The sequence below is a fragment of the Chrysemys picta genome, chromosome 13 (genome assembly GCF_011386835.1).
Source record: "Chrysemys picta bellii isolate R12L10 chromosome 13, ASM1138683v2, whole genome shotgun sequence".
NCBI lineage: Eukaryota > Metazoa > Chordata > Testudines > Emydidae > Chrysemys > Chrysemys picta.
The window spans coordinates 49,260,269-49,284,447 of record NC_088803.1 but is presented as its reverse complement, the minus strand read 5'-3'; the positions used below and the strand labels follow the sequence as shown (position 1 = coordinate 49,284,447).

At 40.3% G+C, this 24,179-nt stretch overlaps 1 protein-coding gene across 3 annotated transcripts; it reads left to right on the top strand.

Moving 5' to 3' along the window:
* Positions 1-984: 984 nt before the first annotated feature.
* On the top strand, positions 985-23,675 carry YTHDF1 (YTH N6-methyladenosine RNA binding protein F1). Of its 3 annotated transcripts, XM_005309546.5 has the most exons (5): positions 985-1,194; positions 1,533-1,557; positions 3,294-3,373; positions 10,167-11,687; positions 22,211-23,675. In XM_005309546.5, exons 1-5 carry the CDS (start codon positions 1,168-1,170, stop codon positions 22,235-22,237), a joined length of 1,680 nt encoding a protein of 559 aa, XP_005309603.1. In that variant the 5' UTR covers positions 985-1,167; the 3' UTR covers positions 22,238-23,675. The 3 variants fall into 3 exon arrangements, with proteins under 3 accessions (XP_005309603.1, XP_065422214.1, XP_005309605.1); XM_065566142.1 differs by lacking the exons at positions 985-1,194; positions 1,533-1,557 and adding an exon at positions 7,368-7,452 and having other exon boundaries at positions 3,333-3,373; XM_005309548.5 differs by lacking the exons at positions 985-1,194; positions 1,533-1,557; positions 3,294-3,373 and adding an exon at positions 7,440-7,668.
* Positions 23,676-24,179: the final 504 nt, after the last annotated feature.

Sequence of the window (24,179 nt, the reverse complement as noted above, 5' to 3'; positions counted from 1 at the left end):
ACCCGAGGTCTGCCTTTAAGCCTCAGCACAGGGACTGCGATAGAGGACAAGCTGGGCTAGATGTGTCCCCATGCATACAGATACAAGCTGCCTCCGACAGCCACCTAGGCTTACATTGACCAGACAGCAAGTGTGAAAAATCGGGACAGGGTGGGGGAGTAATAGGTGCCTGTATAAGAAAAAAACCCCAAAATCAGGACTGTCCCTATAAAATCAGGACATCTGGTCATGCGACCTAGGCTCCATTGAACGGCATGTCCGGAGGTGTCCAGCATAGACCCGTGCGAGCTGCCCCTAAAGGCCACCACCCAGAACCTAATTATGGGGCACTGTGGCGTGGAACTGCACGAGCTACCCTGGACCCCAGGTAGCATCACATGAGCTTCAGCTGATCTCCTGTGTGGGGGCCACAGCCCAGGGTCTGGGGGCAGTGTCTGACCCGGACAGGGGGCGGGAGTTGCAATGCAGAGCCAGGAGCCCTGTTCTCTGGCCATGCCTTGGAGTGGGGAGAGCCCATGTAAAGCCCCCTCCCCGCAGAGCCTGGGGAGGACAGGCCCTGCTGCTCCCCACTCCCCCCCAAGCCAGGGGAGCAGGGAGGACTGGCAGCAGAGCCGCACCGCGCATGCGCGGCAGGTGCTGCCTTCCCTCTGCTCCTCCCTGCCCCCACCCTCACCCCGCCGCCTCGTCGTGTCTTCCCGGCGTGCCCCGCGCGCGGTGGCGTTGACGTCACCGCCGCCCGGTCCCCGCCGCCATTGGAGTTGGAGGGTCTCTCGCTCCATCCCGGCTCGGGGCCAGCGCGGGGACAGGCCGCGGGGCGCGGAGCGAGGGCGGGCGGGGATGTGAGGAGAAGGGCCCCGGCAGGGCGAGAAGCGACCGGACCGACCCCCTCCCCCGCCTCCCCTTCCCCGGGGGGCCTAGCCTGAGGAGAGACCCCCCCCCACGCCCCGGCCGGGCGGGCCACACGGGGACCCGCCCCTGCACGCTGAGCCGGCCCCTCCCCCAGGCCCAGGCCGGAGCGCCCCTCGCAGGCCCAGGGGACAGGAGCTCCCTCCCCCGCGCCCAGGAGGGGCCCCGCGTTCTCCCCGTGCTCCTCCCCTCTGCGCGGAGGGGGCCGGGCCCTGCCCCTCCCCCGCTCCCTGCTAGCCACGGGGGCCCCGTACATGAATTATGTCGGCCACAAGCGTTGACCCTCAGGTAAGTGCGGAAGCCCAGCTGGGCCCGGGGCCGAGGGCTTCTCCCCCCGTCCCTCCACCCCCACCCCGTGTGTCTGCCCCGAGAGGTCCCTCTCGGCTTCCTTGGGCCCTAGGCACTCCTTTTAACTCTTCCCTCCTCTTCCCTCTCCTGATCAGTGGCCATTTCCAGTGACGGCCAGCCCCTAATAATAAATCTGTCAGCCCTCCTCCTTTTCCCCCTCCCCCCCTGGTTATTTCTCCCCCACAACCCTGTCTGCAGTGAGACAAGAGCATTTTCCAAAACTAACTTTCTCCTCTGTCTTTGTTTTCCTCTTTGCAATCATGTGCATGGCATCACAGCGACCGAAAGGACAAGATAATAAAGGTAAGGCGAATGCTGGGATTTTTCCACTTGAGTTGTTATTGCTGAAGGTAGATGAGGCAGGCAGGCAGTGATGGGTGAGCCAATAGGTATTAGTCTAAACTCTGTGGTGAAATATGGAGCAAAGTGTCTTTTTTTTTTTTTTAAAGGAACCTGGTTCCTAAGGGTTTTTTTGCATACCACTAGTGCCACTGTATTTGTAAGGTTGTACAGTACTAAGCATGCTTTCAGTATTTAATAATAACATTTTAAGAAAAGCACATTGTTACAGTTACAAATAGAGATACAAATACATCCGAAGAAGTGGGCTGTAGTCCACGAAAGCTTATGCTCTAATAAATTTGTTAGTCTCTAAGGTGCCACAAGTACTCCTGTTCTTTTTGCGGATACAGACTAACATGGCTGCTACTCTGAAATACAGTTTAGGAGATTCATTTACTTAAGTGACAGATTTAAAAAGTATCAAAATTTGCTTTACAGTATTATTCTGCTATATAATTATTGTTCTGTTACTGGATTGGTATTGGCAAATGAGAGTTTATAGATTATGACAGGTGGTACATCAGTACAAGTTTTTTCATGAAATTTCAGTCTGAAGCAAAAAAAGTTCTTTGATAATGTGACATACTTTTGTGTGACCTCTAGCACATTGTCACCAATGAAACTTCAAAAGCAAGTTGTCTTTCAAGTAAATGGCCTGCTTTATAAACTATGTTATGTATGGTACTATGACTGCTGCTAAATACATAACTGTTTAAGAATAGAAAGGAAACAGATACTTCCATCAGTTTACGTAGGCACATCTTTTCAGTGTTAAGGTTCTTTGAATTTCACTTTATCAGTGTTTCAAACAGCTATAGTCCCAACAAGCTCGTATTTTCCCCCAGTTTATCAATAAACCCTTCTTATTATGTATCCATTTTCTCTGAAGAGGCTTCCTAACATTATTTTACACTTGCAGACCTCTTTGAAATCCCCACTTTAGTTTTATTTTTTAGCATTGTATTTCTTTTTCCTGTAGCAATATTTTTAGTTTAGCCTTCCTGTGAAACTCTTGAGCTACTTTCCAAAGGCTTAATGCATACAATGTGACTTATGCTTTGAAACAAATGATGGAAATTAAGAACAAAGTGACTTTAATAATTTGTTTATGTAGCATCTTCCAGCTGTGGATTTCAGTGTGATTTACAGATATTAATAATAATTGAGTCTCAAATATCTCTGATTTAGTGAAGTTTTATCTCCCTTTTACAGACAAGAAAACCAAGGCTTAAATTTAAAGCTTGTAAATATTATTAGGATGTCAAACACTCAACAGCCAGTATTTTACTGTTCCACCTCTGATATGATTTAACATTACTTTTTAAAGAGGCTGCTCAGCTTTTACAGAAGATATTGCTATGTCCTCCAGTTCTTCTCTCATGTTCATGTCAAAAGTTGTCTATTTGGTTTTAAAATATTTTATGGGGAAAGTATAAATACTTACGTTTACTAAAATCGCAAGTTCCTCTGACTCTCTAACTGTCATTCAGATCAGTTTTGTAAGCAATAGTGACATTTAGAGTGCATGTGGAAGTTCTCATTCTGGTGAAATCTGACCCCTTTGCCTTCCAGAGGTTATTAACAATGCCACAAGAAGGAAGGGAGCTAACTTATTTTTGTCAAGTTACTCTAGGGTGAGGTTCTTTACTGAAACATTGTCAGGCAATGTTATAATATGTTGCAACTTTTTGTTTTAGTACAAAATGGTTCATTGCATCAGAAGGACACAGTTCATGACAACGATTTTGAACCTTACCTTTCTGGACAGTCAAATCAGGTTAGTGCATCTCTGTTAATTTTGGTGGCTTTTTTTAGGTATGTGGAGGGTAGTGTTGCTTGTACAGCAAACACCAATATGACTTGTTTATGCTTGGGGGATCATAGCTTTAAAGTGAAGTAGAAAAAGCTATAGTGCCTGAAGTGTTACTGAGAATGGCATTAGCATTTTAGGTCAGAATACTGGTAGTATTATTATTTATTATTTATGTCTAGTTTGTTCACATGTGGAAATGAAGTTGCTTAGAAATCCTAGTTTCTGCTGGGCACTTACCAAATGACACAATTCCTGTAAAATCTGACATAGTTGGCAGCCTGCCAAGGGCCCTCGACTTTCAGTTCTTTAATAAACAAATCACCCATTATTGCAGTCATTGGGGTTCTGCTTCTGTATGACTGGCGGATTGAACCCTTGTGCTCTAAGTAGAAATAAATAGTAAGTGACCACAGCATCATTTGAAACTCTTAAAGATGCCATGACGAGGACTGATAGACTTTAAGGCCAGAAGGCACCATCATGATCATCTAATCTGACTTCCTGCGCATCACAGGCCACAGATCCTCACCCACCAATTCTTGCAGTAGGTCCATAATCTCTGGCTGAGTTACTGAAGTTCTCAAATCTTACCTCTATGCAGAGGCATATTATCTAGAGATGATTAACGAAAGATGAGCTGCTTGAGGGCACTGTAAAAATAGTGTAAATTATACATTCATATGTGACTCAAACCAAGAGTACAAATTAAATTTTGTTAAAAATCCTGAATAACTAAAATTTACTGTGTGAAAAAAATGTTGGAAATTTAAAAACAATGTAAATAAAGAGTAAATTTTTACTCACATTAATAACTTAATGTGCAAGCTTATTTTAAGAAATGTAAATCAAGCTCCAAAAAATGATGCTTAAAAGTTTAAATGCCCACAAATGTAAGAAACTAGCTTTCTCCTATCCTCACTTCTGTGTCACAGAACTCCACGCAATTATGCACACTTTTCTTTGTAAAATAGGGGGGTCAGATTTGGAATAGTAGTGGTTCTTCCATGTGGAAATTGAGCTAAAATATCAGATTGTACTACTTGTAATTTCCGGTGCCTGGGAATACTAGCTAAAATGTATTAGCCCTTTATTGGTAGGTATTGCTGTTGTATAGCACTCCAACACAAAAATGAAGAAATCAGTCCAAATATACAGCCAGCCAGAACATCTGTCATAAGTGATAGACCAAGAAAAATATCTGCAGATACATAATCTGTTGCCAATTAATACAAAGGATTAGTAAAGAGAACTGGGGGAGGGGCTCAAAAAGGTCAAGAATAAGTATGTTGAAATAAATGTATCACTACTGACTTCCTTCAGGGTTTCTCTTACACCCTGTGGCATAAAGCCAAACAAAATAGACTGAATGCTTTGTTAAGATGTCTGGTGAAATTCTTTATTCTGCTAGGATTCATGAGGAAACTTTCCACACTGGGTGCTTAGATGATGACAGTCCAAGGAATTTGGTTAGGATGGCTCGGAGAACATACATATTTCTGGAACAAAACACCTGTTGATTTCAATCACTTATAGTCAAGGACCCTTCTAGCTAGAGCTATAAAAGATCTAAGCTGTCACGGAGTGTATGGAGATGGTGCAGTTTAGCTAAGAATGAGAGTTAAGTCTACAGAGTTTGAAGTGTTGTTGGTAAAAAACCACTTCCATTTTTGTATTATTGGTGCTTACATTTTTGAAGACATCAAGAATACTGTGGCATAAAATAAGACCTTGATGTCAGTGTCAGACAAAATAATGGGTCTCAGAAAATGTCTTCATGTGCTGAGTATTATTCCTTTAGTCCAAGAGGTTTTGAAAATCCAGGCACAAGAAACTACTGCAGAAAACACAAAATCAGAATTGAATGTTATGTCTTTTAGTGAATGTTCTCAATAGTAAAAAGGCTTAGTGTATCTCTTAGTGTTCGAACTCTATGGATTAATTCTTTACATGGTGATTCACTATGTTGATTTCACCATACTTAGGGGTGCTGTGGGAGGGAGTCACTGGAAGGATGAGTTGTACAGATTACTCCGTTCACTGAATCAGATTTGGTATTCAGCACTAGTCTTTTTAGCAAGAAATTTCTGCATAGGTTTCAGAATGAGTTTAGAAAGAGTGATGTTATGGGTGAAGAACTAGAAAACAAGCTTCTACTGGAATCTTAGTAAAGTCAACTGTTATTCTGTCAAGCCATGGTTAGATTCCAAACTTGGAGTCTGTCAGTCTCCTTTCAAGAATCTTATAATGGTCTGATCATGAGTAAGAAAGGTGTAGCTGCTATTTGATTCTTGCTTATTTGTGACAGTTCACACTGTATGCATCGCTGTTTTTTTAATTCTCATGATTTTCCTTAGAATAAATTAGGAAAAATGCTAACCATTATACTTGTCTTGCATTGAAGTATTCTTAGTGTCTTATGGTAACTAAAACCATCAGATTTCAAAAACAATGCATAGAAGTATCTGCCATTAAGACTGACATTTTTTTCCACCCAAGAAATACCCCCTTTTCTTCCTCCCTCTCTCTTTGAATGACTTAGAGCCATTTTAAAGGGGTAATGTTATCTTAAGTCACATTTGTCCACTCTTTTTTACTTGTAATATCTAAGCTTGCTATAACTGAAGTAGACCAGAGGGAAGGAAATTTCTTTTCAGTTGTGCTTTGTGCATCTGATGTCACTCCATGTGTAGACATTACTCTTTCCAATGCATACTCAGTTTCCCCTTTTTTATTTGGTTCTTGGAGCAATTCCAGAAAGAAAAACAAAATTTTGCTTTGTTTGGTTATAAAACTGTAAAAACTGACAAGGGGACTCTGAGGAAGGTGCAGTACTTAAAAGTATTCAACTTCATCTATGCGGGAGGGCAGGGGGGGGTTAATTATTTAAAGTTAACCTTAAATTTTAGTGTAAATGTAAAATACACATACTTGTAAAATCTCAGTCTATCAAAATAGAAGTGACAAATCAGAAGCAACCCTTTCTTCTCTGAACTTGTGTAATTTTTTTTTTAACGTTCCATTTACTGACATATAATATTGTGCTCAGGGTAATTTGTAGTGAATGTGAAAGGCCATAGAAATACTTATCCTAAGAATGTCTTCATTCTTTTTGGGGAGAGGAATCAATCTCAATCCTTACTTACTTTTGTGGCACTAAGTAATTTTCTTAGTGTTTTCAAGGCATACCTTGAAGCAAATAGACTAGGTTACTTGTGAAAGCCGATTTTAACAAGCAATCACGCCCTTTGCTCTGTAGTGTATGGAATCTGCTTCCTTATGAAATCAGCCTCAGCTCATCCTAACCCCCTCATCCCCACCCCCCAAAAATGAATATTGTGAAATTCCTGAAATATCAGTTTCTTAACATTTTTGTATGGTTGCAGAAATGAACTTGGATTTGGTTTCCTTTTTGGGGGGTGATGTTCTTTCATTTTTTTAAACAGATGTTTGTCTCAAATGAACTTACTAACGGTCAAAGGTTCAAGGAAATAATTTTTTTGCTAAAAGTTAAAAAAAAAAAAAAACAACGTTCTTAACCTTCATAAATGAAGGATCTGTTTGGTGTCTGGGAATGCTAATTGCTGCACAACTTGGCTGAGCCCCTTGGCAAGAAATGCTAATACAGTATTTTGCAGTCTAATGCTTCTCTTGTCTCCAGTATGTAAAGCATCAGGTACAGAAAAATGTACCTGATTCGAAGAACTTAAGTTTTTGTATGCATTGTCTGGGGGAGGAGAAAGGAGGGAGAATATTCTCTTCTTTGAGTTTTAACTAGTACCTTACCTTCTCAAGCTGCCTCTTCACCTTTCTCTGATCTGCCTTCTTTCTTGCCATCATTTTACATTGGCAGATTTTTGCTTGGCATATTGTTAAATAAGATGGGTGGCCTCCATTGTCCATTATTTCTATTAAGTGCTGCCTCTACTTTTTTTTTCTATTAACTTTTAATTTGCTGCAGTTGAAGCCCCATCACTGACTTTCAGACCCAAGTGGCTAGGACATGCTATAGCCTGTTACCATGCCTAGACTTATTTGCAGGAGAGGTAGGTCCACAGGAGGCAACTTCTGGACAAGAGACAAGATAAGACTTTCATCATCTTGAATAGTGTTAATTTTAAGCTTTGTTTCTATGTAATTTTTACTAGTAACTTAATCTTAAATTTACTACAGAATATTTTTAATCTCTATTTGTACTTCTGCATTATTATGTGATGGGGAGCGAAGAAAGTGGAAGAAACCAAGAGTCAATTGAACACTTGGTAAGAGAATAGAGGGGAAAACTTGAATGCCTGATCCTAAAAAGCAGCTAAGAGGTAGGGGGAAGGGGACACACATGATGAACTTGTCCCTGGAGCAGCTTTAAGGCAAAATCTCTGTGCTGCTACAAGCCAGCTGATTTTTTTTTCATAGGGTTCTAAAAGATGGTCAGACAGATTTGGGAAAAGCTGGTGGGAGGAGCTCCAAGCTTCTGTAACTGGACTGCTGCGTGGGGCAATGAGACCTTGGTGGAAAAGAGGAACCAGGGACTGTCTTGAACAAAATCTGAGTGATTTACATGCATATGTCAGATGCAGAATTTGTCTCTGTATGTTTATATCCCTGGCATACTTATAAACTCTGTAAACTGAAATGCCTTGACACCAGGACTTATTTAAGCAAACCCCCGTTCTTATCCGACTCAGCTTTGCTTATGACCTCCATCTGGTCTCTGACCTAAGTCTTCAGAGGTAGAAGTCCAGTGGACTAATCATTAAATCTGTTACCACTTCACTTATGTTTTACTACTTGTTGACAAATACAGAAAAATTACCCTCCCAAACTTCTTGTCTGTTAGGAATTATGAAGCCATGGTAGCAACTCCATAGTTAAGATTGTAACCAGCTTTTTATTATATTCTTCACCTTAACAAAATAAAATCACTGTACTTAAAATTTCTTCTGTATAGACTTCTTGCAGAAGATCTTTCTATAATATTTGGCCATCAGGAAAAGGAATTAATGAGGTGACTCTGAAAAATCAGAGGTATTAATGTACTGTACCAGTTTCCTAACATCTCTAATGTTCTCTATACCTGCTTGGTCTACAAACTCCATATTAACTAATTAGCCTGCTGTGAGGATTGTGGAAACTATAAGCTGAGTTGTCACTTAAATTGCATTCTAACTAACGTTCTGCAGCTGTGCTTGGGGCAGACACCCATATGGAGCCTCATTGGCTCTAGTCTCTGTAGTTAGTTGTGCAACACAACAAGGTAGATGGAAAAATCTTATTACTCGATGCTTTTACAGATACAAATCCTTGATTTTCAATATTAACCACTTTGACTCCAGACTTTCTCTTTCCAGTTGCCATATAGGGGTCAAGAAGGGATTTTCCAGAACTATTTTTTCCCCAGTACACAGCTATTTTTTTTAAAATCTACTCTCATTTTGTAACTCCTGAGGAAGTTACATATATCGTATGCATTTTTAAATGCTCATGCCGATATATTCAGTCTCACTTACAGTCAAGCTTGAATATTGTCATGTTTTGAAGTCAAGCATTTGTCTTTACACCCCAAAGTTCAGTTACTTTAATATCCTCTACATACAGCCCCAAATACTCATCACACACTATTTAAAATTATAGTACAAACCACAGTCAAATTGGGTCAAGCCAAATGATTTATTCTCCCCCTCTATGGGTCTGGCATTCAGCCAGTAACACAGCCATTGTGACTACAATGCCGTCACAAATACTAGTCAGATCTTCCTTTTTCCAAAACAAACTTGGAGCTTTAGATATTGCGCATAATTGCAAAAGGTGAGTGGACAAATTAAAAATGTACTTAACATAGATCATGCATATAGTGCACAGTATGAGGACAGTGTTCTATTTCATAGCACTTCCCTAGATAAACATAATATTTCTTAAGTTGTACATTAAAAAAAAATTCTGACAAGGATGAAGGCTGCACATCATGCAACATATGCAGAGCAATTTTTCACATTCTATAAAATATTTTATGCTATTTTCACATGAACATTTGGTAGTATGTACTACATTTTTGTGTAACTTAATAGACTTAAAGGCTATAATGTATGAATTATATAATACAAATCACATATATTATTTCTTGGATGTGTTATGCAGCAAAACCTGCTTATCTGTTCATCTTTCTCTTGATTTTGGAGTTAAAATCACTAATTTTGTATTTTTCAGAATGTTCTGTTAGTACAAACTTGAGTTTGTATTCAATATTCAAATAGAATTATCTTCAATCTTGTGCAATTTCTAGATCCTATTAATTTCTGAGAGTTGGTCTTGCTGCATTTTTAAAATTGTTTTTAATAATCATTGCATACTGCTGATGATTAAACACAATATCTTAAACTTTTAGTACAATATGAAAGTATTTGGTCGTATACTCATAGAACAAATATATTTCTCAATTACAAGTCTCGAATTTTCATGACTTAGATGAATTATCTGCAGTGTAGTAAAAGTGAGTTTGAGGTCATGGGGTCAACTAGCATTCATCTGAGAGTGGTGGTCACTGTTTAAAAATCTACAAGAAGTGGAGAAGGAGAATGCATTTCTGGTATAGGACTATACAAGATGCAATGACATTAACTTAGACTAAACAGGCCATGGAATAATAAGTTGTGTAACTTGGAGTTTGAAACAATGGTTACTACTTATCGTCTTTTCTATTTAGTAGTATGCAAATGTTTGACTAAGTGCATACATCTGAAATTACTTTTCTTTTCTTTAACAGAATAATAGCTATCCATCAATGACTGATCCCTATTTGTCCAATTATTATCCACCATCTATTGGGTTTCCCTATTCTCTCAATGAAGCACCATGGTCTACTGGAGGAGATCCTCCTATCCCATACCTCACCACCTATGGACAGCTCAGTAATGGAGACCATCATTTTATGCATGATGCTGTTTTTGGACAGCCTGGGGGTCTGGGAAATAACATCTACCAACACAGATTTAATTTTTTCCCTGAAAATCCTGCTTTCTCAGCTTGGGGAACAAGTGGATCCCAAGGACAGCAGACTCAAAGTTCAGCTTATGGGAGCAGTTACAGCTACCCACCTAGTTCACTGGGTGGTACGATTGTGGATGGACAAACAGGATTTCATAATGATACTTTGAATAAAGCACCTGGCATGAATAGTATTGAACAGGGAATGGTTGGACTTAAGATTGGTGGAGATGTAACAACTTCTGCTGTGAAAACAGTAGGTTCTGTTGTCAACAATGCCGGAATGACAGGTGCTCTTCCTGGGAATGGTGGATCCAGTGTAAACTTGCCAGTATCTAAACCAACCTCTTGGGCTGCTATTGCCAGCAAGCCTGCAAAACCACAACCTAAAATGAAAACGAAAACTGGGCCGGTAATTGGAGGAGCTTTACCTCCACCACCTATAAAACACAATATGGACATAGGTACTTGGGATAATAAGGGTCCTGTGGCAAAAGTTCCTGCTCCCCAGCAGATCCCATCTCCTCAGTCTGTCCCACAGCAACAAATGGTTCAGCCTATTCCAGCTCAACCACCTCCCTTGACCCAGCCACAGTATCAAAGTCCTCAGCAACCACCCCAAAACCGCTGGGTGGCTCCCCGCAACAGAAATGCAGCTTTTGGCCAAAGTGGAGGAACTGGTAATGATAGCAACTCAACTGGCAGTACCCAGCCTAACTCTGTCCCAAGTGGCGAATCCCATCCCGTTCTTGAAAAACTGAAAGCTGCTCATAGCTATAACCCGAAAGATTTTGAATGGAATCTTAAAAATGGACGTGTGTTCATAATAAAGAGCTATTCTGAGGATGATATTCATCGTTCCATTAAATATTCTATTTGGTGTAGCACAGAACATGGCAACAAACGCTTGGACAGCGCTTTCCGATCCATGAATAGTAAGGGCCCGGTCTACTTACTATTCAGTGTTAATGGTAGTGGACATTTCTGTGGAGTAGCAGAAATGAAATCACCTGTGGACTATGGCACTAGTGCTGGCGTCTGGTCTCAGGACAAATGGAAGGGGAAATTTGATGTCAAATGGATCTTTGTGAAGGACGTGCCCAACAACCAGCTCCGACACATCAGGCTGGAGAACAATGACAACAAACCCGTTACAAACTCCCGTGACACACAGGAGGTGCCCTTAGAAAAAGCAAAACAAGTGCTTAAAATTATTGCTACTTACAAGCACACAACCTCCATCTTTGATGACTTTTCCCATTATGAAAAGCGCCAAGAAGAGGAGGAGGTGGTGCGGAAGGTAAACTTGCTTTTTTTAGAAAAAAATTAAAAAGACATACTTGGAAAAATGTGAATGCTGCCGTGAGAGAGTGTGTGTATGTGTGTGGGGGGGGGAGCTAAGTAGAGATTCTAAAATATTTGTAATGTGTTCAAACATGGTTGTCCTAAGTGTGTTTAATACTAAAACAAAAACCTGTGCTTCAGTTCTGTTTGTGGTTTTCATAGTCTCAGGTAAAGTTTGTTTGTTTTTTAAGCCAAGTTAAATATACAAGTAAAGTATGTTACATCCAATTCTACTGGAGCTTGAAATTTTATTTTGGGATTGTTAGTGGGATACAGAGCCTATGACTGTTTCAAAGTTGGTCCAGGTCAGTGGTTGCCATGTAATAGCTCATTGGCTTCTGTGAATGAGTAGGTATCAGTCCAGTTCGTAATCAAATATTCTGTCACAACTGGCACCTTTGGTGGTATCTTCAGCAGTGAGGCCAAGGTTTGAATAGTCACTGAACTATTTTCATCCCATTACCTGGCTTCTCCAGAACAAGAGTTGAGGAAAATTACAGTGTGAGGAAGCTTGTATTGCTGCTGCTGTTTGTTGTATCTATTCTGTGGATAAATGAAGGATTTGAGTCCTCCTTCCAACACTAAAAATCACTGGATTTTTTAGAGTAGGGTGTGGGGAGGTGGGTGGAACCTCCAGACAAGGAGTTCCACATTAAGTAGCCTATTTTTATATGAAAGTGTGATTCTGAAAAGATTTAGCTACCTCCTTGACCCTTGCCTCAAGTCCTATGCCAAGTGCAGCTCAGCCAGGCCTAAGAACGGGACCCAAATGTCTAACATCAGTGACTCTCTATATACACTATGGGCTCTCTCAGTAGGAGCTGTTAGAATGTAATGGCTAGCTGACACTTATGATGGTTTGATACTGATGTTAGTGTTTCAGGGTATAGTTTTTTCTGTAGTTCCTCGGAAGTGTAGAAGTTTGCCAATTCAGCTTAGCGCATTTACATGCGCTTCAAAACATTTTTTAAGCACAGACTTAGATGAAGTGTCCTAAAGTAAAATGGAAGTTGCAGTAATATGGGGTTTTCCATTTACCACCCTTTAAATTGCTTTAAACCAGTGGTGGGCAACTTGTGGGCCGCACGTGACCAGTCAGGGTAACGTGCTGGTGGGCCGTGAGACAGTTTGTTTACATTAACCGTCCGCAGGCACGGCTGCCCACAGCTCCCAGTGGCCGCAGTTCGCCGTTCCTGGATAATGGGAGCTGCGGGAAGCGGCAGCCAGCACATCCCTGTGGCCCGTGCCGCTTCCCGCAGCTCCCATTGGCAGGGAATGGTGAACCACGGCCACTGGGAGCTGCAGGCAGCCGGGCCTGTGGACGGTCAATGCAAACAAACTGTCTCGCGCCCCACCAGCACATTACCCTGACAGGCCATAAGTTGCCCACCACTGCTTTATACTGTTTGGTTAGGACCTACTCTTACAAATTCAGGGGAATTCAGTTTTAAGGCTTTCATTCAAATTTTAGCACCACTTTTTCAGTCTAGCCATCTTACAATATATACACATGCAAATTTCAGGCCAATGGTAACTAGTTTTGATGGAGAAGACCTTCAATTCTCTGAATTAGCTTTTTATGTCCTCTGGGATTTTTGGAGCAAAAGCTTTATCCACATCCCTGCAAACTTTCTGCCTGCTGAGAATTGTTTCTTCTCACTTTTCCCCAACCACAGCCTTGAGAAGGAGCAGTTTGAAACAGTGGGACAGAACACTGGGCTAGGAGTCGGGAGATCTGCATTGTGTTCCTTTACCACAGATGAGATGTGAGATGGCTAAGGCAAATCACTTAGCCTCTCCATGATAATGCTAAGATTTAACACACACACAAACACAACCCACCACCGGGAGTGCCTCTTGTGTCAACCACTGAAAGTGGTTTCAGGCCTCTCTTCTTCTCAGTTCAGGAGAAAATATTTAATTCTATGTCAGTCCTTGCTAGCTTTATGAATGGGATCATATACTATCACCTCTCTTTTGTAAGAGCGCTCTCTAGAATATTTAGCTCTTTTATAATAGCTCAGTGTACTGACCCCAGACCATTGAGCTGACCCCACCTCTGCATTACTTTAATATGGACTTTCATTTTCTGCTTCTATTTAATTTTAAATATATAAACAAAATGTGCCTATCCCGAGTACTACTTTCTAATAGGATCAGTTTCTCAACAATTAATGCATGTTTTCTGCCTCACTTAATATTGAGGGAACATTGGGATTCAGTTTAATTACAGAAATATTAGATTTATATTTTCGAAAGGTATCATTTCTTATATCTGAATAGCTTTCAAAACTGAGCTGTGTATAAACAATAGAAATAGGCTGAGAAAGATGACAGATGATATAGTGAAAAATAATCAGACTACGGCCGTCCATATAAATTATATTCTGAGAGGAAAGCATCTATTTTTAACCTAGGTGTAAACAAATGTTGGCAGCGCAGTAGCTTGCTGTAAGAGTTTCCTTCTAAAGCATATGAAGAGTCAAAGCACCTGCTATTGAAATTTAACATACTTGAGAACTCTGTCTTAAACAGACCTTCCATTAAAAAGCAAATATTATATACAGGAATTTTTTGCCAATTAAAGTTAATACGTATGTGTATGTCAGACTTAACTGTAAAGGGTTTTCAGATTAATGTATCTGTCTATTCATCGTATTTGGTTTAGCGGTCAAATCATTTGTTTAAAAATGTGTTTAAAAAAGGTCCCTTCCAGTCCTAGAATCTATGAATCTATATTGTCGTCATAATTACATAAAGATAGCTTTTTAAAATATTATACTATTCAAATATGTATTTTTCCTATTTTGCTGAGAAAATCAATAATTATGTGTAATAAAGCCACTGATATCTTAAGAAATATTAAAAATCCCTTTTAGACAGTTTTGCCTACAAATATGAGCAGTGCTGCGTTAACAGTTTAATCACCAAGGGCATGTGCAGAACATGTTCCTTAGAAGTTAATCACCCCCTTGCTGCTTATTCTCCAACTAAAGTCAATCTAAAGTGATACTACATCTTACATTTGTGGTAACTATAACTTGTCAAATGAGGATTATGACCTCAGATGAGGATTAAGTAGCTGTGTAGCATAATCTATTTGGGTAACATTTACCAGAGTGCAGAAGATTCATCCAGGGTCCTCTGCATCACTTAAGACCTGCATTGCCCTCTGTGGATGAAGGAAAGATATAATCACACTTGTAGCCCTGTATGCTGCTAAGGCAAGATGAGAGGGAATAATAGAATTGTACTAGTGCAGCTCCAATGGCCTAAAACACTCCATACGGTAGAGGAGGGGCATTGGCGGCTATTTTGCCCTATATAACAAAATAGCGAGGGAAGGTTGGACATGTATTCACTCCGGCTTATCACCTCTGAGTTTTCTGTTGATAGCCAGTTTACTCTGGTTTTTGTGCCAAGGAAGGGTTCTAATTTCACCCCATGCGATCCAACATTGTGCACTTAAAAATTAAAAAGATTGAAACTTCATAACGTGGGCAAATTTCTCTAAATAGAAGATTTTGTAAATTTACCACAAGGCATTAATAGTTTATGAATCATCCCCAGTAAATAAGCTTATTTTAAACTACAAAATCTTTCTTCAAAATAAAAAATCTTGATGTGACATTAGCAAACAAAACAAACTTGTTGTGTATTATGGTTTTTTGGGTGTATTTTGTTTGGAACAAATTTGGGGCAGAGGTTGGAGGGGCATTTATGTTCTAGGAGATGAAAATGAAACCTTTACAGATATCGTCTTATATTGATGATCGTAGCTGGCTTGGCAGTCTAATAACAACACAGTATGCCAGTATCTTGGGGATCTGAGTTCAGGGGCTCTCATACTGCAGAAGGAGAAGGTCTGAAGTGTGTGGCAGAGGATGTGCATTCCACCCCAAGAAGGCAAGGTCCTTTTGTGCCTCTTAGCTTCCCAGGTGTCCACTTTGGCCTTGTCTAGGCTAGGATTTGGCAGATGTTAGCTAGCACGTGATAACAGCCTAGTGTAGACCAGTTAGTGTGACTATCACATATGTTTAACTGGTTACAAGGTAAAGGCACACTGAGTTGCCTACGTGCCAGTTAACATCTTCCAAATCCTAGTCTGGACTTGTTGGATTTACTGAAGGAGCAACAATGAGGGGCTCTGGGGGAGCTGCATGCCCCGTTTCTTGTCGGAAGGCTCACTGGTCTAGAGGTTTCCAGGATGGAAAGTGCATGGCATTGGAGTGCATCCTGCTCTCCCCCACCCTCAAATGCTGATAATTACAGTTGCATTTTTAAGACCAATGCTTATAACATGACATTTCTTGATTTTAATTATGCTGTGGTAGAGGCTTTTGTTTTGTGTAGTCTACATTTTAGTGGTAGGGAAGAGGAATGCCAATTAAGATTTAATGGGCTCTTTTATTGGCTGTATGTTCCAACTCTGTCCTTCTCTCCTTTTTCTGTCCTTTCATCTCAACTTAACCTCACTCCTGCCCCCTCCCTTCACTTGTGTTTTCATCCAGCCTGTTCCCTCCTAATTAAATTTATCCCCCCAAAAAACAAACAAAAATAGTGAAATTAACATGCTGTTTGGTGCCATCTTATTTCTTCACTTTACTTGTGAGTTATACCCCTGCCCCCACCTTGTGTCTGTCTTGTCTGTTTAGATCAGGGGTTCTCAATCTTTTTCTTTCTGAGGCCCCCACAACGTGCTATAAAAACTCCATGGACCCGCTGTGCCACAACAACTGTTTTTCTGCATATAAAAGCCAGGGCCGGTGTTGGGGGAGTAGCAAGGAGGGCAATTGACTGGGGCCCCATGCCACAGAGGACACCACGAAGCTAAGTTGCTTTGGTTTCAGCCCTGGGTGGTGAGCTTGAGGGTCCGGGCTGCAGTCCCATGTGGCAGGGCTTCAGCTTTCTGTCCTGGGCCCTAGCGAGTCTAATGCCAGCTGTGCTTGACTGACCCCCTGAAACCTACTTGTGGCCCCCCCAGAGGGCCCAGGACCCCTGGTTGAGAACCACTAATTTAGATTATAAAGTCTTCAGGGCAGAAAGTGTCTGCTGCTCTCTGTTTGGACAGTCCTGAGCACAGTGGGGCCCATTCTTGGTTGGTTGTGATTAATAATAATCATAATTAATAATCCCACTGCCCCTGGCTTGGTAGAAGGGTTGACAGTTCTGCCTGGGAACAATAAGTTCAAAACTATATCTAGATCTTATAAGGAATTGGAGGCCTTTTCTTCATCCCTTTCTGCAATTTTCACTGTCTCGGGCTGGGAAGATAGTTGTCTTTGTTCCCCCAAATTATCCAGCTGAGGAACTTTTCTCTCTCAGCTTCTCTGCTTTCATTAATAAGTCACCTCCACATTTTTCACATTTTCAGTCAGGCCAAAGAACAATAGACTTGTGAGAACTTGTAACTAGCAGCATGGTTCACTGAGAGATCTATTGCATAAGCTGTGACGCATCAGTGTGCCTCAACCTGGGGTACAGTCCCCCTCCCTAAAAAGAGGCTCCAGATTAGTCCAGGGGACAGGAAAGGAGTGGTGGGGGCAGGGAAATATACACAACAGATCTGTCCTGTTTCACATCACCTTTTGTCTACTGGCAAAGTCTAAAATGGCTCTTTGAAAACTATCTGTCTTCCTTCTCTGCTTTGAAATGTAGGGCTGGAAGCTCAGGGAGTAGCCCATTCTCTGCTCCCGTGGTACTTGACCTCAAGAACGTAGGCAGCCTCATCCTGCTAAACCACCAATGGATGCCTTAAGGAGCTTGTAGCTTTTTGAAGGAAACAGGGTTGTGGGAGCGGGATGGATTGATTTTTAAAATCACCAATTTTAGTAGTTATTCAAATTTGCAAACAGGAAACTTTGATTTAAATACTGTTTTAATCCTCTATTGCATTTGTACTTTTTAAGTTATTTTCATTAGTTGATAATCATAAAAACATGTCGATTTTCAATTAAATATGTCCTCTACACCAGTGGTTCTCAAACTAGGGCCGCCGTTTGTTCAGGGAAAGCCCCGGCGGGCCAGGCCAGTTTACCTGCCGTGACTGCAGGTTCGGCCGATCGCAGCTCTCACTGGCTGCGGGCTGAGGGACGTGCTGGCCGCCCTTCCTGCAGCCCCCATTGGCCTGGAGCGGTGAACCGCGGCCAGTGGGAGCCACGATTGGCTGAACCTGCGGACGCGGCAGGTAAACAAACTGGCCTGGCCCGCCGGGGCTTTCCCTGAACAAATGGCGGCCCTAGTTTAAGAACCACTGCTTCACACTACATTTGGTACTACTGTCTGTTGAGGAGGAGGATACACTACATTTCTGTAAACAGTTATGTAGTTTAGCAGATGTTTATTCAGATTCCTAACTTTTACATTTGTTAGAAAATGGTGAACAACATCATTTCTTATTTAGTAGATAATTAGTATTTTACTCATTATTTATGGCAAGCTACATTTGGGTGGGAAATGGATTTGTGTATTTTGAATTGAATTCCAAATTGTTTTTATTAGTTAAACTAACTACCTTAAATGTGATGGAAATCTAAGAAAAAAGTTTAAATGCAAAACATGCTGATAAAACAAATGTATTCTACAAAGGAAGGAAGGAATATCTGTAGTTTCTGGTCATCATGTCAGTCAAGATTGTAGACCTAGTAGATCTCATCCTCTTACATCTCTGCTTTTTCAGCTCCCAGTCAGTTTCCCAACTTTGAATGAGCTAATCATTGAATTGATCTAGTTTAAAAACAAACGAAGAAAATACTCTCTCCGCACCTCCAGATGAGACTGCCGTTGTCAAAAGCTGCTTTAGCACTTTAAGAAACTCTGGGTCCAGCTGCTCAGTTTGTGGCTTCCAGTTCAATGGTTTGACTTCATTTAAAACTTTGGCAATAGTAAACACACACTTCTTGAATAGTTTTTGTAATTTAAATGTTTTTAATAAAGTATAGTAAATGTAGGCCTTTAATATAGGTTGTCATAATTTAAACTTTAAGTTAATGTTTTAAAAAAATACGTACTTTAACTATCCAATTTTATTTTTATCCACCTTGTGTGGGAAGCCGGCAGATGACTAAAACAAACAAAAAAGAAACCTAATTTATTTTCTTCCCTTAGAAGAGAGAGAATAGATTGGAGACATGGTAGTAAATGTCAGAACAGTGAAGTGGAGAAGGACATCTGCCATCAAAAGATTGGAGCTTAAAACCACTGTCTTGACTTAAGCAGTTCAAGTATAGGTTGGAAAACTTAATAACAATATATAATTATGCCAATAATGCTAGCCGCAGGTCTGAGCCCCCTGATTTAAGAACATATCACTTTTGTTAAAATTATTATAATTAAGAAACAAACCTCACTTCATTGGCAATTGATAATTCAGCCAATGAGAGCCTGCCCTTTACACTGTTCTAGTTTTTAAAAAAATTATCTGCTTTACAAGTCCTACAGACTACTTGAATTTTCAATTTTCATTTAATTTAGTCCTTATCAGTTTGTTGTATTTTCCACAGCAAAAAATAATCATCATAAATGTTCAGGTCTTGTTCAGAAGCAGGTTGTAGCCTGAAGACTAAAACCCAGTTACAAATGCATTTTGGTTTCATTCTCTCTAGTTATCACAAGTTTAAGATTAGAATAGTTCAACATGGTAGGAAGCTCTGTGTAAATATCCCTTTACCACCCTGTTTGGAGAAAATGTGGAAGGGATCTATGTGAAAAGGCTTTAAATTGAAAAGTGTGATTTGAGGTAAATAGTCTGAGTAATTTATGCTGAGGTTACTTGCATTCATTTTAAGCTTATTTTGAAATGGAAGGATCTAATTTTTTAAAAGTGGGGGGAAAAAAAGTCTCTGCATCCTTCTTGGGAGCTCCATCTTTCATGTTTGTCTGTAGCTAATATAAATGCTGATCATAGATGCTACTAAACTCAATTAGTCTATCCAATAGGACTTTAACTTCTAAGCCACTTGTTGGACATGGTGGTTGGGCTACTGTTCATCTGAACCAGTGCCTTATCAATAGTCACTCAAAATGTAAAGTCTTATTAAACTGTGGTTCTTAATGCCTTGTATTTTACATTATGCAAATGGTTTGCTTTAAGGAATATTAATGGGTACAGAGGAAAAAAGTTATGAAGATGCACCCCTCATATTAACAGCTCTTAACATCTTAAACCTGCCTTGTATTTTTGTTTTCGTCGAAGTAGAAAATGACACCAGCCCAAGGAAAAAAAAAAAGTTAAAATATTTGTCACTACAATTTTTCTGAGTTTGTAAAAACAGGGAAAATATAGTAATCCCAACTAACTAGGAAACTAAAGGAAAAAGTCATAAACTAGCAATGTTTAGCTGTTAAGACCCCTAGCTTCTTGGAAGGTAAAATGGCATTTTGGGCTTCTCATAGTAGATATCCACTGCTCTGCTCTCTGGAGTTCTGAATTTGCACCCACATAAGCTTTTGCTGGGATATTCTGACAATTTCTTTGTTCCAGAGGCAGTTACTGAACAGTCCCTGTGTTTTTCTTGCTTGTTACCATTTTCCCCTGTTTTTGCCTGAACTTCACTGCTTGATCCCTTGTTCACTACCTCCACTGAAGAGTGGAGAGCACAGCTGCTCCTCTTGCTCTCTGAGAGACATTGTCACAGATTTGTTGAGACCCTTTGTCTCCACACTTACTGCATTTGGGGCACAAATTAAGTAGACTGCCCTTTCTACAGTTGAGCCCTGTCTGGAGTTTTCCTTTAATGTCCCTTGCTCTTTCCTGTTGGTGGTGGTTATCAGAAGCTCAGTGAGACTTCAGTGAGCCCCTGGCTTCTACTTACAGAACAATCATAGAATATCAGCGTTGGAAGGGACCTCAGGGGGTCATCTAGTCCAACCCCCTGCTCAAAGCAGGACCAACACCAACTAAATCATCCCAGCCAGGGTTTTGTCAAGCCAGGCCTTAAAAACCTCTAAGGATGGAGATTCCACCACCTCCCTAGGTAACCCATTCCAGTGCTTCACCACCCTCCTAGTGAAATAGTGTTTCCTAATATCCAACCTAGACCTCCCCCACTGCAACGTAAGACCATTGCTCCTTGTTCTATCATCTGCCACCACTAAGAACAGTTGAGCTCCATCCTCTTTGGAACCCCTCTTCAGTTAGTTGAAGGCAAATCCCCCCTCACTCTTCTCTTCTGCAGACTAAACAAGCCCAGTTTCCTCAGCCTCTCCTCATAAGTCATGTACCCCAGCCTCCTGATCATTTTCGTTGCCCTCAGCTGGACTCTCTCCAATTTGTCCACATCCTTTCCATAGTGGGGGGCTGAAAACTGGACGCAATACTCCAGATGTGGCCTCACCAGTACCGAATAGAGGAGAATAATCACTTCCCTTGATCTGCTGGCAATGCTCCTACTAATGAAGCCCAATATGCCGTTAGCCTTCTTGGCAAGAAGGGCAACACTGCTGACTCATATCCAGCTTCTCATTCACTGTAATCCCCAGGTCCTTTTCTACAGAACTGCTGCTTAGCCAGTCGGTCCCCAGCCTGTAGCGGTGCATGGGATTCTTCCGTCCTAAGTGCAGGACTCTGCACTTGTCCTTGTTCAACCTCATCAGATTTCTTTTGGCCCAATCCTCCAATTTGTCACGGTAACTCTGGACCCTGTCCCAACCCTCCAGCATATCTACCTCTCCCCCCAGCTTAGTGTCATCAGCGGACTTGCTGAGGGTGCAATCCATCCCATCATCCAGATCATTAATAAAGATATTGAACATCTTTCATCTTACTTCATTCAGCATCATAGCATCTTACAAGTCTTGCTTGCTTCATCCAGCAGCACTTTCTCTACCGGACTCGTGAAGTCTCCCAGAATGTCTTCCAAGCAGAGTAGTAAGGTAGCAGAGGGAAAAAAGGTTTGGGGCAAGTTTCAAAAGTGACAAGCACTTAAGAGCCAAAGTTCTATTGCCTTTCAATGAGACCTAAGGTCCTATCACAAGGGCACTTTTGAAAATGTTGCACTTATTCTGTGGATCCCTTCAGTCTGTTCCTACCCTTGTACCAATCCAGCTGCTGTTGCAGTGGTTAACTTGATCTAGAGATCAAAATATTGCAGATCTTCTCCTTAGTTATGAATTTTAATTTTCCATACTTACTTTCTCTTCTGTAGCCCTCACCTGCTACCATTTTGGGGCCTGAGTGACTGCTCTAGCTGCATGTACATTTGCTCTGCATGCATTCAGCCACTCCACTTGAAATTGCATGTATTCATTTGATTCCCGTATCCTTGTATGTGTCAAATATATACTATATATGATAAATAATTGCTCTTGTAATTTTAAAATGACATGTAAGACATAATTTTGGGCGGCACCGGTAATTGCATTTATCAAAAAAAAAAAATCTTCACCTTTTTTAGCTATTGTCATGAACAAACTTTTAGTGTTGTTAAATATCTGTTTTTTTCCTGACTTTTTTTAAACTTTGTTTTTTTCTTTTTACAGGAACGGCAGAATCGAAACAAACAATAAGAATAAACGTATACAATTTGCTATATATAATAGAACTGATATTAAATTCGACTATGAAAAACAAATCTTAAAACGTAATCTGGTGCTATATCCTGGCATCAGGACAAACTAAAGCTTTCAGCTCCAATATTTCTTCTCGTGCAGGGGGAATTAAGTTGTTGCATCTTTAAGTACATTGTAGTTTGTTTTTGCCCAGGTGGATCTGCATTAATTTGTATCTTTTCTATGTAAAATGCTCTAGAATCCATTAATAAAGGTGTATCTCTTTTTATTTTTTAAGTTAGTAAACAATTATACTGACCTAATATGGAACTATAAATGAGCATCCTAAAAATGTCAGTGTTTCCCAAAGACTTTATTTTGGCACAAATTATGTTCCTATTCTGATATTCACCATAATTTTGTATATGACAGAATTTCTCTCCTCTTCATCCAAAACCCTGTTTCTTCATTGCAATCATAAGAAATCATTGAGTTTTGTCACTTTAAGAATGTTGTTTAAGAGAAATACTGCATTCAGAATATTGAAATAAATTCAATTTAAGATCACTTTTTAATTTAGTTATACAATTATACTTTTAAAAATGCTAACATGCCACTTTGATTTTTTCTGTCTCAAAGAAAATCAAATTGTCAGTGAAATTGTTTAACTCTGAAAATATTTCCCTTTCACATTCTGTTAACCAGTGCTTCAGTGTGCATTTGTTATACCCATATCCAGCAGAGAATTAGTGAGATGCTTTCTCTCAGCCATAATTCTGCTTTATTGTTTTTGTAGCTTAATAATTAAATAATAATGTAAATGCTATCAACATTGCAGGGTTTTTGGACAATGTGTTTAAACCTGTTTCAGCTTTCAGGTGTTTAGTTAATTGCAGATCATTTTTAATCTTTCCCTTTCTTTTCCCCCCAAAATCCCAATGCCATTTAAAGTTTTTATACCAATAATGCTGAGCTTTAACGTAGAAACTAATAGTATGGACAATATGATGGATTATGCCTCAGATGTTTAAAATCGACTGTGTATGTCTAATTTTTTTTCTGTTGGATGAGTAAAAAAAAATGTTTTAAGAAACTGAATTTGCTGTCATGTTTTTGTGGAATAAGGGAACCGTTGAAGAACTCGTCACCAACTGGAGTTTCAATTAAGCATGAAAAATTGTGCTCATGCCTGTTGCTCTAGCACACTGAATCTGCACGTGTTTATTGTAGAGGATCTTTTACTATATTAGAAAGCAAATATCGTCTTCTGAAAACTATTTACTCCAAAAGGACCTCTGATTTAAATAAAGTTTAAGCTGTATCATTTAGACTTGTATTTAGAACGTATAACTTTGTCTCTGGACTGTCACTGCCTGTAAGGACTCATGGACAGCATCAGATTAACTTTTTTCCTCTAGGAGAATACAAGCCTTAATAAACAATACATATTTAGCAAGTGTGATGTCATTTTCATTTTTTCCCTACACTCAAACACCTGCATATATTGTAGCCATGTAACACAAACTCATGAGCACAAGACCAATTAGAGTAGTTAGTATGCTGATAGAATTGCAAACATCTGAGTTGGTCAACACACATTCTCTGTGGCAGGGATCTTTCTTGGGAACTGTTTTAAGAATATGTCTAAGCTACTTGCAGTATTTCCTCTAGTGTGGGGTTCTTGTGCATTTATTAACTGACAACGGTTATACTTTTTATTCTGCTTGTACGGCTGAGAAGCTTAATAAGGAATTGAAAGCTGGTCTGCAGGATTCACAATCCATACAAGGACATTACAAATATGGATCAGTGTGTTGAGGAAAGAACTCTCAAAATTAGGAATAAACCAAGTAAACTCTTTTATGTAACCTTGTGGCTTTTGACAATGTTGCGCTGCTCCTTATGTTCTAGGTTTTAACCTGGTGGATTTTAAAAAGCTGCCTTTTTCTTCAAAGTCCGT